The following is a 20,140-nucleotide window of genomic DNA, read 5'->3' as shown; positions in this document are numbered from 1 at the left end:
TTGATTTATTTTCAAAGTAGCGATCAGTTAAGCGTTTCTGCCCAGATTCCATTTGGATGAACTGTGATTGGATTTTCACCGAAGCTTTGCGCTGTCAGACCGGAACCAGACGAGAATTCAAAATAACACCCCAAACAAAAGTCGAGCACTTGCAATCTGGGATATAAAATCAGCTGAAGCCGAGCTCTCTTCTTAAAATAAACTTCGACTTTTGTCTTAATTACGAGCAATAGCTGATAAATAAGTACTAAACCAGTATTGGCTGTATGCGTGTTTTGAGTTGCATGTGTACTTTGAGCATTGTTTCGAGCTGTGCGATATGAGCTGTGTTTTTGAGCAGTGTGTATGTTCTTGAGCAGTGCGTGTGTTTTGAGCTGTGTGTGTATTTTTAAGTTGTATTTCACAATGTGTGTTTTGAGAGGTATGTGCTTTGAGCAGTGAGCTTTGAGTGGTATATGCTTTAAGCAGTGTGCTTCGAGAGGTATGTTCTTTGAATAGTGTGCTTTGAGCATTGTGATTTGAAAGATCTGTGCTTTGAGAGGTATGTGCTTTGAGCAGTGTTCTTTGAGAGGTATGTGCTTTGAGCAGTGAGCTTTGAGAGGTATGTGCTTTGTGAGGTATGTGCTTTGTGAGGTATGTGCTTTGAGCTGTGCATGTTTTGGGTTTTGCATGGTTTGAGCGCTATGAATGTTAGTTTGAGCGGTATGTACGATACCTTTAGCAAACCAGCATATATAATACACAGACTATGAAACCCGATACTGATACACAAGATGCATCCACTTTTTACAGATAATTATAATTTTAATGGAGATATTTTAGTTAACTTCCAAGCATTTGTTAGGCAGGCGGCTGTCACTTCAAAGATTTAACTAAGGCATTGATGATAAAAAATCTCTAAAGTGAAACAGACGTCTGCAGACATGCATACAGACATGCAGAAAGGGGTCAACGATAATTATGCTGACGAGGGCATAAGATATTCCATAGCGCCTTGTAGACAACGAAACAGCAGGTTTTGGTCGAAGAGTAACATTTACCTCCATTGAAAATCATAAATGAGAGATATAATGGACTCCAGGATAACGTTTATAATGACATGAATTCAGCAGGAATTTAAAATCCTTGCTACCTTTTGATGGTATTGGGTAGATATTTAAAATAACCCACATTAGCATTATCGGTCACATTTAATCAAATTATAATATATCGTCTCACGTGACTTCAGTTTACATAAACACTATACGACCATTATCACGTGGAGAAACCTAATATGTCCGCACCCAACCCGCTGTAGTATTTTGATAAACAACTATTGACAAAAACAAAACCTGGTGACATAAAATACGGAAAGAAATTGCGTTTCAATGAAAGATATATTTACATGTTTCTTGTTGAAATGTATTTACTAAATAGTCGCATGGTCAAGGTCACAACATCAAAGTCAAGTAATCTGATGCGTTATCCACTTAGATTGATGACGATTACATATTCCGCGGATCACGTGACCCTCACAAAAAAACCTTCATAGCCCTTACAATACGTCGTTTCGGCCTATGAAGAAATCTGCGAACATCGTTATAAAACTTACAGACGTGATGGGAACTATTTGGCAGTACAAGAATGTGTTTCACAAACCACAACAATTTGTCCATTATAGACTTTTCCTTCGGACCCTCAATTACGTGTTCCGAATGGACCACCGAAGAGTTCAAAATTCAAATCAAGAAACTTTAGCTGAAACGAAGCATCTCGCTCTTCTTTACACAGTAAACGCCCTCAAAATTGTAATACGAAGGAGCAATGAAAAACATCCTTCCTGTACTTGGTTCAGAACAACTTAAGCGGACAACTAGCTAGGCTAAAGAGAGTGTTGCATGCAATATGTACCGAAACGTTCCGAACGGTCTTCAGAGGAATTTCCAACTAAGTGGAAATTAATTGTAATAATGACACGCGCATGCCAAACAACATTTGCCATGCTCTAAACAAATCCAGGGAAAGAAGATTCGAAGCTGATTGGTGCAGGGAGGACTTATTTTCCCGAATTAACCCCGATATGTTCCGAACGGCGTCCTGGGGACTTTTAACATGTAAAATAAGAAGGAACTGGATAATGTTAGGTAAATGTTAGCATAAAAATACGATTGCTTCCGCTATAAAGCACTTTGTCCTATAACCACATGATCGAGTAGATATGAGAGGCGATAGCGACTGGATTCTCCTGGCACAAAGGCCACGAGAACGATTATAGTTCAGCACTTTAACGGTGCATGCACTCCACTATCAGATTGAGCAGACAACTGTTGAGTTTTGTACATTGTACATGTACATGGAACATAATTGAAATACCAATGACATACTTCCCATAACTGAGTATAACATCACAATTACTACATAGACAACGCCTCGATCTATCTATATCACAGATATGCTCCCGCCGGGCCTATGTTCCAAAACATTACGTTTAACTTTCTTTGGTCATTGTCAGTGTAAAATTAATCAAATCCTTGTCGTGTTTTTGTGAGACTACATATGTATGTACCCAAACAATCCATGATCCGATCGATATCCGACTATTACGGACTCGTGAATCACCATAGAAAGTTTACCTGGGCGAAACCTGTCATAACAATTTGATCATATTCTCATTTTGAGCATGAACACCAATCTCTCGTGCTTCTTTGTGAGTGCCATTGACAGGGATCGATTGATATAAACGAGAATAGTCGAGAATCAATAAGAAGCCATTGTTCAACTTTACCAGGTGAGCGGTTATATATGTTGTCATGGCAACGAGACGCTTGTAACTAATGTTCATATCTTTGTCATGTAAATGTTTTGTTCGGATGCAATTTTGTACGCTGTGCATTACTCATCATCAGGATATAGCAAGAATATCAATGATGGTGATCTGCTTGATTTCATTGTGGAAATAGCGATCCAGGTAATCTTAAAAGGCGTCAGATTTCACATCATATCATTATCTTATCGATGGGGATTTGAACAACGAATGTTCATTCGTAATGTTTTATCAAGGAACATCATCTAAGAGTTAATAAATTCCAACTCTTAAATCCAAGGGTCCCTATTAAGACGTATTCTCTAAGTCCATGGAATATTAAGCAGAAAACTAAAGGTTCTCCGATTGGAAATAGTTGGTCCCAGATATACAAACATGACAATTTCTAAATCGCCAGGCTGTCTTGAAGAAATAATTGCAAAATAGTTTCCGAAATCAGAAAACAGGTCAAAGGTTGTCATTGGTTTACTCTAGTTTCCAGACCAGACAACTTAAGTAATCCGGAAAGAAGCGTTTATTGAACCGTGTTCCTTTAAGATGACGTATTCCAAGGGAGAACATTACAGGTGAACCCTTGGACTTTAAATGTAGATAATGAGTGTGGATGTAAATGATGTATGTGTGAATATAGATGATTTCTGTAAACATTTGTTATTGTAGATCTTGAATAAAGATATAACGGAGGTTTGGCAATATTATTTTGGTCGCAGTAGCCGTACCGCGTATACACCATTCAGATATATACAACGGCTCTGGTCGCGACATCTTGTACGCGGACAGCACCCACAATCTCCCGGAAATTACCAAACCTTGAACGCCCATCGTCGGACAGTGTCTCACACAGGGCGTAAACCAGTAGCCCCAGTAAATGGTTGTGTAATTAATTCCATCACGGGGCGTAACCTAGCGTCCAGGTATGTTTACGAGGAAAAAATAGCAGTTGGTAAATCGAGCAACACAGGAAATCGCCCCCATATATCTGTTATTAACGACTAAATAGAGATGAAGGTTGCCCGACATAAAAGTGTGATGAACCCTTTATAACATTTTATGTCCAATATACTGTACTAAAAAGTACAGAGCATACACGAACTTCATGACTTTCTATATAATGTGTACATTCGTATATACATTCCCGGGAATAAATATCGCAGGCTTACATACAAATTAGAAATATCCACATCGTTTGAAAAACGGCCAAACTTACACAAAAGCACCAGGCACTGAAAACCTCAGATTGATTTAACCAATTAAACATCTCCAGAAATTACTTTCGATGAATATTAATTGGGCAATGGAGCAAACAACAATCACCCTCTGCTCATGTCAGGGTTTCCATGAAGGTTGTCACGAATGAAGTTGTTTGATTTCTCTTTAACAGCGTAAGCTCTTCTGATAACATAATAACATATTGATCTGTTTTTAATAAGTCTAGTCCATTAACGTAATGAGACATTCTATATTTTTTTCACTTTTAGGACATTCCGATTTAGAATCTGTCTAAATGAAACTGAAAATGTGATAAAATGAATTTTTCTTTTCTTTTTTCTCTTTTAATTTTATGACTGCAGGCGACAGTGAATGTTCTTTCAACATCAATTCTAACGTTTGCCGTATTTTCATTATTCTAAAAGTACAGAAATTATGCAATTAACCCGGGGGACGAGCCGTTGTTTCCTCTGGTATTGCTTTGCGTTTTATTGCTTAACGTCCTATCAACACATTGATGGCATTTAAGGACGGCGCCAACTTTAGAGGAAAAGTTATTGGCTTTGTAGTGTTATCACACTGAAATTTCAATAATGTCGCATGCAAAATATGACGTCATCACTCCAGATTCATGATTCTGACACCAGAATAGACCAGGTCTGCTGCAAGAGAGACATTTAGAAGAACACTGTTTCTTCAGAAAAGTCGCTTCGGAATCATGCTATGGGGACAAGAGAGGGTTCTTCAAAGCCTTACATCGAGACCTACCCAAACGATGTGTACCTACACAATTAATTGTTTATTATGCAACGGAAATATTGATATAATTAAGTTCATTATGATTCCAATTACAACAGCATTGCCATGGTCGAAAGTAGACACCGTCCCATGCAAATGGCGACACCCCCTTTACATGTTACTTGTCACGAGACCTCTGGGCGTATAAACGAACCAAAGTAGGCGGCATGTATAACACACTATCTAAATGCGCCCATAAAAATGCTGATATGTCATTCACATATCGTAGCATATTGTGCACTTTTCCTGGGACACATCGGCCAGCGAGGACCATTTAATGTGTAAACACTCGCTATTTCTTATTAAAGCTTTGTTTAAGCACCGTAATATTTCATAACACTCTACGAGCACAGCTTTACTAAACATCTGTCATAAACACTCGTATCGGTGAAGTACATTGCAACCGGAAGTGAAAGAGATACCTAGATTTTGCTGCAATCGATTGTTATCGTACCTGTAAAACGACCCTTCGCTGTAATCATAAGTCTGATATCCAATAAACACGAGGTGATAAGAATGTCTATATATAAATACAAATCTCGTGTCCACCAGGTGGCGCCTTGTGTCGCAGACTTCACTTAACACCATAATTGTACACCATGATCACAAGAAAAAAAAAACACGGAGGAGCGAGATATGACTGGACAATTTATAAACAGGTGGACATAAAGTGGTCATTTGTTAACGACATCAACAACAGTCAACGCCCACCGTCAAATAAAAACAGCCCCCGGCCGAGAGATATAAACGATCGGACATCCCGAAAGGAGATAACCCCCCGGAACCTCTTAGTGGTTATCCATGTCACCGTGTTACGTCACACAGGTGCGCTGTACCTGTCAATACTTTAACTATATGGTGGGCGTTTTGAATAAATTTAAACGAAGAAATATTGATATAATTCCTTTGATAGTATATATGTGTGTGCTATATATATATATAAGTGTACCTATGCATGGGTAAATGTATATAATATATTCTTACAGATATCTATCTGAACATATCCGCATGTATGTACATGTATACATGATATATACGTATACCTGTACACAGGTATTACACCATCGCAACAACCCGTTATATAAATAGCCAGTATATACGACAGATCCTTTATCTCACTTCTGATTCTGTCAAGTACTTTGTCCAAAATTAACAAGTTGAAACGCATATGCCACTCAGAATAACAGTCGAACTTCCACGAAACAGACAGCTTACACAATTCCTTCAACAAGCAGAATACATTCAGTATAATCCCCCCCCCCCCCCCCCCCCGTTTATATACTGACACCTGGATATACTTATAGTGTCACCTGTTTATATAGTGAAACCTCCAATTAACTATACCGTTTACAGTGACACCTCGATATACTGTCCCTCGGTTTATAAAGTGAGGCCGCGAAATAATATCTTTATATAAATTAAAACTTCGATACACCACCCGCATTTATAGTAAAGCATCGATAGAACGTTCCTCGTTTATGTACAGTGTTATACAACGCCCATAATATATTCTTCCATATGGCTTACCGCCATCATACATTCATTTGTCCCTCGATATATCGGTAAACATTTTATAACGCCGAACTGTCGCTTTAAAACAGTGGCAGTATAATGACGTACATAACTGTACCTAAAGTCTGTGTCGTTACTCACACCTCCCACGCACATGTACAACACATATATTAATTCACAACCGAGCACCACACACATCCATTAGTCTTAACACATATCCCACTCGCTCAGCACACCGCATTCATACTAAATAAACCAGGAGGGCACTTCATCTACAGTTTCACTCAATGGACATGTTGTAGGCTATTCAGGTTGTAGAGATGTCATCATAATGTTAATCCCTCGATATTAATATTGTACATAATGTAGATTAGTAGTGTACATCAATATTGTTCATCAATAGTGCACATCAATGGTGTACATCAATAGTGTACATCAATGGCGTACATCAATAGTGTACATCAATGGTGTACATCAATGGTGTACATCAATGGCGTACATCAATAGTGTACATCAATGGTGTACATCAATAGCGTACATCAATAGTGTACATCAATATTGTTCAATAATATTGTACATCAATAGTGTACATCAATATTGTTCAACAATATTGTACATCAATAGTGTACATCACGAGACTTATATTTACTATTTATTATGTACATCCCCATCTAAAAGATGCCGAGCATTTGTGATATAAGGCTGTACTCAACACTACATATACTTTTGTAGGTTTAAATTTGTTTTTAATGATACTTAGCATTTTTAAGTTTTACCTGTTTTGGTTCCGAATGATGAAACACGTTAAAAACTCAAATTAAAGTGCGCATGATTTCTTACGGTGTTGGATTATGTCGATGTGTTGACTTCTAAAATCACTCGACTTCAAGTATCTTCTCGGTTGAGTGATCATAAGGTATATACAAAATGTAGAAGGCGGTAATTTAGTCGTATTTCATGCATGGGGGGGCGAACACCCATCGTGATAAACAGGTGGAAACATACGTAAATGAGACCATGGATCGCTAAATAAGAAAATAATATATAATGAAGTGTCAGTAGTTCTAATGTTTTATTGATTTTACATTAGAGTTACACAAATGGATGTACGTATTGCTAATATAGAACTTTCACATTTCTTATATTGACATCTGAAAGATTCATAGCGTTGTCGTCACAATTTGTCTTAAAGAAAAAGTAATCATTAACTGTAATGTTGATTGATTGTATAAAAACCAGTGATATCGATATGTCACAAATGCTATAACAATATACACGTAATAACACTATTGTGACGTCAATTGCTTTATGACGTCACAATGAATACTTGACGTCGCACGATTGTCTCTGCAGAGACAAATTCGCCTGTCTATATAAATACACTTACATTCTATTAAAGATATATGTGATAAACAGAATCTTACACTCGTGGTTATGTAATATGAAATTAATTAATCTCGTTAAATATTTTTTTAAGCTACTCGCCCAAATTATTAAACACGTTTAATAAATTCAATATTACATAGACACTGGTGTCAGATTCTCATCATGCACAATCAATTCAGTATAATGTGGTGAATGTATGTATAAATATGTTTCTGCTTTCAAACATTATAGCGTTTGTATCAGATGTGTGTGACGAAGTTGTAGGTAGCTGTGAAATTATAACAGTGCCGACCAAGACAACTTTCTTGTAAGACGATTCGACCAGATTAAATGAGTCCGGGAGTCTATGGTAAATATACACGTATCATCTACAAAGAGTTTACAGCCTGGTAGAAGTTTCATACACGATAACCCCGTAGCTATGAGACGAGACTACTTACGTGTTACTATGTTAATTAGCATTCAATGTTCATTAATATTTCATACGTCACGTACAGTCGTGTGATATTAATGTACAGCCTCGGTTTGGTTCAACTGTTGAAATTTTATGGAGCGAAGTGAAACTTGGCTAATCGTCCCAGGCCTTTATCAGTCGACCTCCATGGGGGTCCGCTATCTATTATAGGACCCTTTTACTCCAGGTTTATCACGTGTTAAAGATGGGGTTCAGTGCTCATGGCAGCAATAAATCGCGACACGTGCCGAGTGCGCGTGCACAGGGAACACAATATAGCGACCAACATGCTTTGCTATCGACCCTTTCAGACCGAGATTATCAAGAACTATTGAATTCTGGAATGATCAATATAACAAAGACATAAACTTAATGTTGTTTAACACATCGCGATGCATGTCGTATTCCTCGACAAGCGAGATAAGTTATCTACCCTTGCTGTCACGTGCTTCCTAAGTAATATATAACAAAACTAACGATAGATGGCGCTGTTGTAGTGATACTGACATTCAGAGAACAAATCAATGGTTTGTACTACCGACTAGATTGTATCAGCCCCTGATCTAATATTCATGGCTTCATTTGGAGACTGGCGTCACTGTTTCCGTGAGAGACCCGAGTCTGACTTCGCTGTATCATTACATACGTATACTAGACATCACGGAAACTATCCAGTCTTTTTTTAAATAGAAACTTAAATTTAAACAGCGTATCATCTTACTTATATACATAATTGATAATAACATCCACCGAAATAAAATTAAAACAATATCATATTCGTTATAAGCAAATAAATGATTATTTCGTTTCGTATAAATTCAGCATGCCACAACATATATAATTCCGGGTTTTGTTTACAAACGATCGCCCTCGCTTTGGATAACCATATGCATCCGATGAATGTGTCTGTTTTACGTTTTTAAATAAACTTGTGTCTCGGTAGTCGAGTCTTGGCAATGAGATATAGAAGAAATCAGCTGAAACACACTTAAATATCAAAAGGTTATCTCTTCGGTTTTCTGTTTTTTTTCACCCTGTTTTTATTTAAGGGTTGAGTCTGCAGAGAATAAGTTTTTTTTTCTTTCAAATTATATACCAGCTACATTAAACAGCATGTATAATTTTGATGGATCGACGTTTGGTAGTAACCTCATTTTATCTATAAAAGGTTGCTTTAACTTCTTATTTTTAAGCAAAACACTGTATGACTATGACAAAATTGAATGCTATAGATAGCCGAAAAGCAATTATCAAAACTAATTCAACCACGAGATCACGTGCGAGGAATTGGCAGACCCTACACACCATACATTATGTATTTTCAAAGAATAGTTACTTACACAGAGTTGACTGAATTTTTTACATATCCCTTGTCATTACAACATCTTGAGGTCAAGTTACGTCAATCTGATTAAAATATAGATCCTAACACGATAGTATTAGGATCTGTATTTTAATCAGATTGAAGTTACGTAATAGTGTTTGATTTTGATATCATCTTTACTAGCGAAGAACTAGTGAATTTCGTGAATACGAACTACCCTTGGCTAGTGAAGATGGAATTTCGGAGAATCGATCATATATAGGAAAATAATCAATATTGTTTGAACGTAATATGTTATAACAGCAAACTAATTAAATACGATGAAAGGATCACATATAGATATATATATATATTTTTTACAAATAACACTATTGTGACGTCATTAAATAAAATTTTCCCCATTTATATTCGCATTCGAGCTTTGTGTTAAGTAGATCTTACATTCGAAAATTTTAAATCTCATATCCATCATACATTAAACGAATTAGTTTGGGAGAATCACTGTAGGGGGAGTTTTAGCATAATTACGATAAATATAGACGATAGGGTCCGAATAACACCATAACTACGGTAAACATAGACGATAGGATCCGAAAGTCACCATAACTACAGTGAACATAGACGACAGGGTCCGAATCGAATGTCACCATAACTAAGATGAACATAGACGATAGGGTCCGAATGACACCATCACTACGGTAAACATATATAGGCGATAGGGTCCGAATGACACCATAACTACGGTAAACATATATAGGCGATAGGGTCCGAATGACACCATACCTACGGTAAACATAGGCGATAGGGTCCGAATGACACCATACCTACGGTAAACATGTATAGGCGATAGGGTCCGAATGTCACCATCACTACGGTAAACATATATAGGCGATAGGGTCCGAATGTCACCATAACTACGGTAAACATATATAGGCGATAGGGTCCGAATGACACCATAACTACAGTAAACATAGACGATAGGGTCCGAATGACACCATAACTACGGTAAACATATATAGGCGATAGGGTCCGAATGACACCATAACTACTGTGAGCATAGACGATAGGGTCCGAATGACACCATAACTACGGTAAACATATATAGGCGATAGGGTCCGAATGACACCATAACTACGGTAAACATATATAGGCGATAGGGTCCGAATGACACCATCACTACGGTAAACATAGACGATAGGTTCCGAATGACACCATGAGTAACAAGCTATTTATTTCAAAAGCATACCTAGATACAAACCATCCGTCCTAGCTACATCAAGTAAATTATATCATAAAACCGCGTCATTTGACAACTGCCGGGCGGATAAAAGTGAGAAACATTTCATTCTTCTTACTTAATAAAGTTTGCAAGCCAAAAAATATATCAAACGATGTTTTATTCAGGAATGTAATCATTTCAAGACCGATATTCATATGTAAAGTAGATAACATTAGGGGCGACACAGCGATAGCCTTGATCGTTCTAGACATTAACTGCCAAACGGAGATTCTTGTTTACGTGTGTGTGATCCATTTACGTAACAGAATGTATGTGTATGGTGATTGGGTGGGGCAGTGGTTCTCTGGATGCACTGCCTAGTGTCTACATAGGTAAGTAGATACGTGTGTATAGTGTCGGTAGTCGAGTGGGAGATCACTCACTAAGAGGCAAACATGTTCACATGCACAATTTGTAGTCTGAACACTGAATAAAGTACACCTGTGGTCTGAACATAACACACATGTGGTCTGAACATAACACACCTGTGGTCTGAACATAACACACCTGTGGTCTGAACATAACACACCTGTGGTCTGAACATAACATACCTCTGGTCTGAACATAACACACCTCTGGTCTGAACATAACTCAACTCTGGTCTGAACATAACACACCTCTGGTCTGAACATAACACACCAGTGGTCTGAACATAACACACGTGGCCTGAACATAATAACACACCTGTGGTCTGAACATAGCACACCTGTGTTCTGAACATAACACACCTGTGGTCTTAACATAACACACCTGTGGTCTGAACATAACACACCTGTGGTCTTAACATATAACATACTTTCGGTCTAACCATAATTCGTCTGTAGTCAGGACATTATACTAGTATTCAATTCAAATGTATTACCAATAGTACCATTACATGTGTCATTTGATGACTAAACATGTACTTATATCTGTAGTCTGAAATTACCTGAGCATGCATATATGTATCTTCGCTAGCCAAGGCTTCTTTGGCAAGCGAAGATGCTGAGCATGATGTTAAACCTCAAGTCGGAACACAACATCCTAAACATCTCCGTTTGAACATATTCATCTGTATAATACATGTGTTTTGAGGTGTGTGGTCGGTACGAAAGCGCAGTGTAGTTAAAGGTCCAAGAATGGAGCTCTAAAACTATGACACGGCTCATGACCGTAACACAATATCCGTTCCTGTGTAGGACAACATTGTTCCGTCAGGTATCTGGTTACGACTGGGAAGTTACAGATATTAGGACAGCGAGCAGCATGTGACTGGAACGTAATGGACAAAACAGTTCTTTAAAGTGACTTTGTCGAAGTTCTTTAAAGTGACTTTGTCGGTATTTAAAACGTATTCTTATTTTCCCTAAAAACTGTTAAGCGGTAAAGTGTAGAAATATATAAAAATCCTCAGAAGGAGGAAACATTTACAAACAGGATAACGCCTCTTTATGCTTTTGAATGTGAAATTTCCGCTATAACTAAAGCACTTCGTGTTCTAGGTTTTATAGTTAAAATATAGCAGGTACTCGCCTTGACTGTTATCAATTTACAATTTACTCGCATCGTCTGTGATAAAATCACCCCAAAACACAGATACTCGCGTCGTCTGTGATCAATTCACCCAAAAACCACAGGTACTCGCGTCGTCAGTCAATAACCGAAAATATAATATATTTGGTGTATTGACAAACCAATCGTTTTGCATAAGTATGTAAGCTGGAAAGAATATATCGCTGGCAAATTTTGATAATTTCACTTGAATCTTTCGTCAAAATCTTCCGGGCTGAATAAAGCAAATCCTTCCACTTTTGATTCCCTAATCTTGGTCTACAATATTTTCCTTTTTATCAGCGATTTAAAATAAACACTTTTAATCTGAAATATCGTTTATAATCAGCATTTCATACAGATATTTTGCAGAATAAACGTGTCAACCTGTTTTGTGAGAAACAGCAAAAATTGCATATGGCCTAAATATTACATCAAATGAATTCCTAGAAACGTCTGTTTTCAAGAGAAAGTCAACAAGGAGTTCTAACATAAAGAACGACTAAAAAGATACTTCATCAAATAATTGTTAAGTAAGAAATTATCCACATATTATCTAATGAAAATTGTCGATAATTTGGGATTTTCTTTGTCGGTCATCAAATATTTGGCTTTAAATTGAGCTCTTGAACCTCAAGCATTATATATCGCATATATATAACATGAATACCCTGGACAAGAAATAGATATCAAGAGTTATTGAACTTTGAACTGGTTCTTCTTTTCTTTGGATCCCCGGAGTAAGTGGTGTTTAACATAGCATAGTTTTGCACTGCCGACCCCTAACAGTTATATAGTTAATTAAACCTGCCGATAACGTTCTTAAGTTATACCATATGTAGAATGTATTTATCAAATACTTCGCGTTAAATTCTAAATAAAAAAATTGAACCCCGGACATGAATTCCAGATGGCGCTGTGTGTGTGTTCTGTACGTGGACTTACGTACATGGTATTAAAAGGATATGCATATTTATGAATAATTATCACTCAATTGACCAATCGCTAATGAGCAATTTCTCGTGAAATGGGGACCGTATCTTTGAAGGTTGGAGTCAGCTATCAGTGTTTACGATACTGTGAAATAAGGGTCAGGCTCAATCTACATAAACTTGCGGTGTATGTAATTTGTATGTGGACTGACATTCCCGAGATTCCTGTTGATATTAGGAAAGTATATATATATATATATATATATAGGTATATAAGTAATACCGCACTAACTATTAATGAGAGGATGCAAATGGCCGTTAAAGCTTTATCAAATTCTATCATCTTGCAGAGTATGCGCATAAGCTGACGAAACATTTATGTGACAATTTCGAGTAAACTGCTTTCAGAGCTGATAATTATGTACGAATTCTTATCCCTGTGTAGTACGTCACGTCTCGAACTGTTTCCTCTCCCCTGTGTGTGTATACATATGTTTAAAACTCTACCTATGTACACATATGTAATTTAACACACATACACACCCGCACGTTTACGCACAAGAAATGCGATGGTGAAGGTTGTAGGCCTGTACGCATTTAGTCAATATCAGCCACGTGCACGTAAGAATGAGGTTTATAAACACTAAACTTCTAAAGACAGTGTTGTGGGTCGGCCACCTGTTAAGATCAGACAGATACAAGAATGGTTTTAAAGCGTCCCTCGGTCATCAAGCTTCACGCATGGAGACTAAAACCCGCCAAAATCCAATTAAAACGTAAAAAGAGTAGAGAGAGGGGGTTTGCGTAAACTGGTCGTCAAGCGTGGCGAGTTTTTGCCAACTGCTCATCTGTGCGAGATCATTATACCAGGGGCCCCGGACATCTTGTTCCCCATCTTACCCATCCCCTTGCCTTGATCACTCCACCCAAACCGTGTCATTATTCCCTGAGAATATTCCCACCTAACATTGTGTCCAGTCCCTGTGTTTGACCATACCACCGAGACCGAGTCAAAACTCCGTGGGAAGAACTTTCATATTATCCCTGACCAACTTGCTACACAAACAACATCCAAGATTCGTCAGACAACTGTGTATTTACGAATTTCACATCATCTATTCACATTCTACATTATAATGCATATCACACCCCCAGTAGAAATACTGCGGTTGTGTGTATCAAGTTTGACTCAGAAAGACGGTCGGTGTTATTACTAGTTTTTAAAACACGAGTGGTATTCCGTGCTAAACAAGAGGCCCAGCGATCCAGACGCCCACCTGGTACGTGCAGAGATTTACATGCTTTCCTCGGCATGAAATCTCCAATTCATGTGAAAGGGGAGAATATAAAACTGTAGTAAAACTATCGTATAAATATCTGATTGAATTATACAATTCCTATTTCTAATGCAGAGACGTCTTTTAAGTGTACGCCAGCTGGCTTTTGTTTGGAAAACTGGTGAAGGGTCGGCATTGAATTCATTAAATAGTGCTCATTTATAACTGGCTGAAACGCCATATCATTTTAGTTGGAGGGACAATATCCCTATTCCTGGCAATGACAATGACAAAATTTTATTCCCATAAACATACAAAATTGTACAAGACATATGATATAATACATGGGCATATTTGTAAAGCAAGAGCTTATATTAAATAGTGTTGAGTCGTATACTTATTTTCTTAATTAATTTCACAAGTGATTTCAATTCATCATCTGCTGTAAGATTAAAAGGGTAATAAACTTGAATGTACGGGGTTTTTCATGCAGAAGCAATGATGGTTTTTACTACAACCCCCTCCCACGCTTAATGTTTGGAGAACGCCTGTTAGCCTAATCCACAGGGGCTTGGCACACACAATCCTAAACCATGGTAACTACATTAAGTATATTATGTATATTCGTGCCGAATCCCTGTGGTGTAATCCCGTGTGCACATTTAGCGGTGTTGGTCTGATACCCAACTGTCATTAAGATAAACCGTTTACATTGTAATTGAAGTTCGTGTAGTGATCAACATGTGCCGAGTAAAATTACCCCGTGGGGAGCCTCATGTACATTTCCATCAATAGCGGAGATCCTTCCACCAGAGGGGGGTTATTTATAGGTCAGAGGCCACCAAGTGACAGCGATTCGTCGGTTTACTAAACATCTACATTAAACACACACCCTCCCTGTACTACCGCAACACCGACAACCTCGAAATATGTAATCTGTATAACGATTTGTTATCATAAATCTGTATTGGGGTTCTCAACATCGCTTGGTATTAAGGCAAAATGGTCCTAGATATAAATAAGCATCGCCCTAGTACGTAAATTCTTGCCTCCTCAAACGGCACAGAGCCCGTTTACATGGGATAGGATTAAAGCTAAGCTTGCTGGCGCTGTCCGTGTTCTCTCGCGGCTATCTGTGAATAAATCTGATCTCTTCAACCGTACCGTTATGTATATCTCGGAGCACATAATAAACAGTCGACCATGTATCCCACTGTGTGTGTAGCACATACAGCTTCAACTACAAACGCGAGTCTCAGAATCGCCCCAAGCTCATATGTATATAAATAGAGCAAACTCAGAAATATATAGGTATGTGTATGTATATTGAAATACTTTGAACGACGACAATGAACTTTTGTTTGTGGTATTACCGGGCGTTTATGTGAGTATATAAGGTAGCAGTTTGCCGACGTCGGCCAATAAACACTTTCAACATTTAAAGATTGTGTTGACTAAAATCTAGGTCACGTACATGGGCGACACATACATAAGTGTGTTTGTTTGATCTTTCGGACCATGCTCGTTTGTTTTGATTCTTCTTGTAAGCAATGTGATCGATACAGCATGTTTTACCACAGATTTGTCAGAGCTGTAGAGCAAAACAGCACCGGGCATTTGCACCGCGTGTTCAATGTGTATATACATATTCTCCACAGACGAGACATTCGTCTACTGAAAATACCCATAAAGACTTGTGGCGGTTTAAATCGATCTGGATGACGACACGAATACACGGTACTTACCCAAAACAAGAAGTTGAATGCAAACATCAAATACTTGATGCATGTATGACAGCTTCCCAACGCCATTTCTGTAGGTAGTTTGAGATTTGACTGTGTAAAGGTTTCTTTAAAGCACTATAAAATCCCCAACCACACTCGGAACGGTATTGAAATCCTTTTTCACAGCAAGCGTGTATCACAATATACCTGGGTCGTCCTTACAGCTATTCCTACACACCGCTACACTGTTCACGCCCGAGTGATAAAGTGAACGCGCCAGGCTACAACTTGCAGGCCCGCTGTTTTGTTGTTGTCGGACGCACACAACGTCACGGTTAGGGCTTACTCGATACAAGTCTTTGCCTTGATCCAGTCTCTGTACTGTTGCTGAGGAAACCCTGACAGATATTTGCGGTAAAGCGGTTCGTGCATTGCACATATACGAGACATGGGCAATGCGCGGCGTTACAACAAACGACTATATACTATAGCTCACTACTGTTTCATCAAGATGTATGACACACCATCGGAGTTATTTAAGAAGGGACTGTCGGTCGTCAACAAAACCACTTACATTTTAAATATGGTAGACATGTATGTTGTATTAGTAATAAAAAGTGAAACAATTATGGCTTTATTGATTTAGATAATGAAGTTGATTCATTATAATTTAAAGCGCTATTACTCACTTAATGTGCGTGGGTTGACTCATTACAGCTTAACACGTAATCTGACTGGGCGATAATGAATACAATTAGTATTTTTTTCGCATTATAATTTTTATAAACTTTAATATTCCCAGCTTCACAAACTTAAGTTCTAACGAGAAAAATGAATTTGCTGATGGGATTAGATGTTGTATAAGTTATAAAGGAGAAAAAAAGCTTTGTTTGTATTGATATAATAATGAATTGTTTCATTGTTAAACGATCATTTCTTCCAAATAAGGTAAATAGGTATACTTGAAACAAAGTTGCAATATAATGTTGCGTGTTATAAGCCCCTAGCACGTACGTACTAAAGTAATTATGTAATGATATGAAATGCAAACCAACTACACTCCTTCATACTTACAATATTTACACGATGTTTAATAATTACAATTTTATAGATCAAAACAATAGCGTGATTCAAAGATATAGATTTATTTTATATAAACAAAAAATGATCTCTCATACATTGGAACTAAATAGTTAAATCTTTATATCATTCCAAATTTTAATGAATAATCCATTTCTAATTCTTTTCCGTTCGGTAATCTGAAATCCCTACTTTAAGCCCATCAATTTAATCCAGCCGCTCTAAGTAGATAATCTCATTTGCTAGACAGTCTTTTATTTGTTGAACCAGATAATATATCATTAGAAAATAAAACTAATTGTTGACATCAATTTGATGGGGGGGGGGCGGTGGCCGAGTGGTTAAGGTGTCCCGACACTTTAACACTAGCCCTCCACCTCTGGGTTGCGAGTTCGAAACCTACGTGGGGCAGTTGCCAGGTACTGACCGTAGGCCGGTGGTTTTTCTCCGGGTACTCCGGCTTTCCTCCACCTCCAAAACCTGGCACGTCCTTAAATGACCCTGGCTGTTAATAGGACGTTAAACAAAAACAAACAAACAAACAAATTGACATCAATTTGATTACAATTATCTACAGACCTGTTCTCGTGCATTGTATAGTTCTGAGAAGACAATCGGTTATGAATGATTCCGAAGTCGTGAAAAGTTGTCGAAATACTTGTTTATAAATATTTTCCCCTATATGTAGATCGGTGGGCGATTTTTGGATACAAAAGGGGTTTATTATTTAAATTACTTTATCTTTAATTCAGTTTTAAATAACAGACTCCTTTACTTCGAGTGTATATATGAAAAAAATAAGTGATGCTCTGTTTGGGTTTAAGAAAATATGTTAAAATTTGTTTTCCAGTCGTAATGCATGTTTTATTGATTATAGGAAAGTACAATGTATTCGATTTTGTAAATATTGCAGAATATATGGTTTAAACTTATCAAAGTGAATGGCAGAGATATTGGTATTGTTAAACGCAGAATAAGGATATATTTCAACAAGATTTCGGAGAAAAGATAGTCATTTTTGAAATGCTTCTTATACGAACATGATGGTTTTCATTTGCAGAAATATTTAGTGAAACCATTTAAATTTTTGAAAGAAATGTCGAAATTTCATATGTCATCGCATAAATTGAATTTTCAGGTCGATATAGCAGGACCGAAAGATGTCATATACAACATTATTTAGCGGTGATGCTGAGGATGATTTTATCCTAGAAGTTCAATGTTTTGAGATAAAGGAAATGAGTCCCGATTATTTTCGTTCATTTAATGAATAACAGGAATAGGGCTAGTCCGAGTTTCCTCTGGCCCTGACACCATGTCATACACGGTGTCGGGTTCAGAGGAAACTCGGACTAGAATAGGGCCTCTGAAAAGGGGGGGGGGGGGGGGGGGGGGGGGGGGGGGCTGTTATTTTTGAAACATTGCAGGAAACGTGATTATGATAAAATAATAAAAAAAATGTTTAAAAAATTACTACAAAGGCTAAGTTTATCAGATTAAGTAGCATAAACCGAGATAGATTTATAAATGACATGCCAGACCCGTATACATATTTGATGAAGGCATTTGTAGATAATGTTGTATGAGACGTCGCTCTGCACTACATTCGCTGAGAGAGTTGTGTATGTACAGAGTACATATCGTATTGTTTTGCCTGTTTGCACTGTGCTGATGCTGCAAGCGGTGTTTACACAATACCATAATTTGATTGACAGCTGACAGGTACAACTTTCCTTAATGACCGGGACAGGTAAGGTAATTAACCTGTCGGCATTAACCGAGACAGAAGTGTCATACCTTGCATGACGAGTTAATCTCGTGAATAAACTGACCAGGTTAATTTGACAACACCAACAAACGAATTATATTCATGCCTGGAACATATCTCGCATTGTTGAAAGTTAAGACAGCAATGTTATTAAAAACAGTTCCGAGACTAAAAATTGTCAATCGGCAAAATATAAATGGCAAAATTTTAAAGGTGGAAATCTGAACGGATTAACATAAAACATACACGATAGCAGCACCGTTTGATATTTGTTTGTTTTTGTTTAACGTCCTATTAACAGCCAGGGTCATTTAACGACGTGCCAGGTTTTGGAGGTTGAAAAAAGCCTGCATACCCGGAGAAAAACCACCGGCGTACAGTCAGTACATGGCAACCGCCCCACGTAGGTTTCGAACTCGCAACCCAGAGGTGTCGGGACACTTTAACCACTCGGCCACCGCGGCCCCCACCGTTTGATATAAATTGAGAGTTGGATACAGCTGGTTCGCCGTTCTACGTCTCGTCAGTGATGCTAAAGGCCTAAAATGATTAAATGAAGCGACTCAGCTCGAAACAGATCAACAGAAATGTCGAAATCTGAGTGAGGAGGCGTAAAAGACCTATACATTCAATAAAGTAAATGATTTTCAACATTGGATTTCTAAGGAAGGTCAAAAATATGTGTATATTTTGATCCGTGTCACATTTCAAATAAATTACGTCACATTTAGGTAGATACATATACGTCTACCACCTGCAATCCGATAAAAATGAACAAAAGATATTAAAGATCTTATCACTTTTCAATTCAAATTGAGAGTTAGACGCAGTAGAGCAGGAATAAATAAACAAATAAATTAAACTAATAAAACGAAGTATTAAATAACTATTCCAGTATACATTTTTAAACATAAACTTCTTTATGCTGATTATGTGGTTCAAGTTCACCGGCAGCGGACATTATGATGTGGCGCTGTTTGTGTTCTGACTGTATCAGGGTGTCTTTAGCTTTCTGCGATCTGCTGTGTCACGTGATTAAGATACACTTATGTGTGGGCTACCTT

General features: G+C 37.7%; 1 protein-coding gene across 1 annotated transcript in view; it reads right to left on the bottom strand.

The window, feature by feature from the left end:
• Positions 1-16,671, bottom strand: part of LOC117335837 (CD9 antigen-like) — a 33,684-nt gene extending 17,013 nt beyond the window's left edge. The window contains exon 1 of the mRNA XM_033896077.1: positions 16,250-16,671. Within this exon, the coding sequence (XP_033751968.1) occupies positions 16,250-16,315 (66 nt within the window). The 5' untranslated portion in view covers positions 16,316-16,671. The remainder of the gene's footprint in view (positions 1-16,249) is intronic.
• Between the last annotated feature and the right edge of the window lie 3,469 nt (positions 16,672-20,140).

The sequence above is a fragment of the Pecten maximus genome, chromosome 10, assembly GCF_902652985.1.
Source record: "Pecten maximus chromosome 10, xPecMax1.1, whole genome shotgun sequence".
Taxonomy (NCBI): Eukaryota; Metazoa; Mollusca; class Bivalvia; order Pectinida; family Pectinidae; genus Pecten; species Pecten maximus.
The sequence above is the reverse complement of the archived record's forward strand: the minus strand, read 5'-3'. Positions and strand labels throughout refer to the sequence as shown.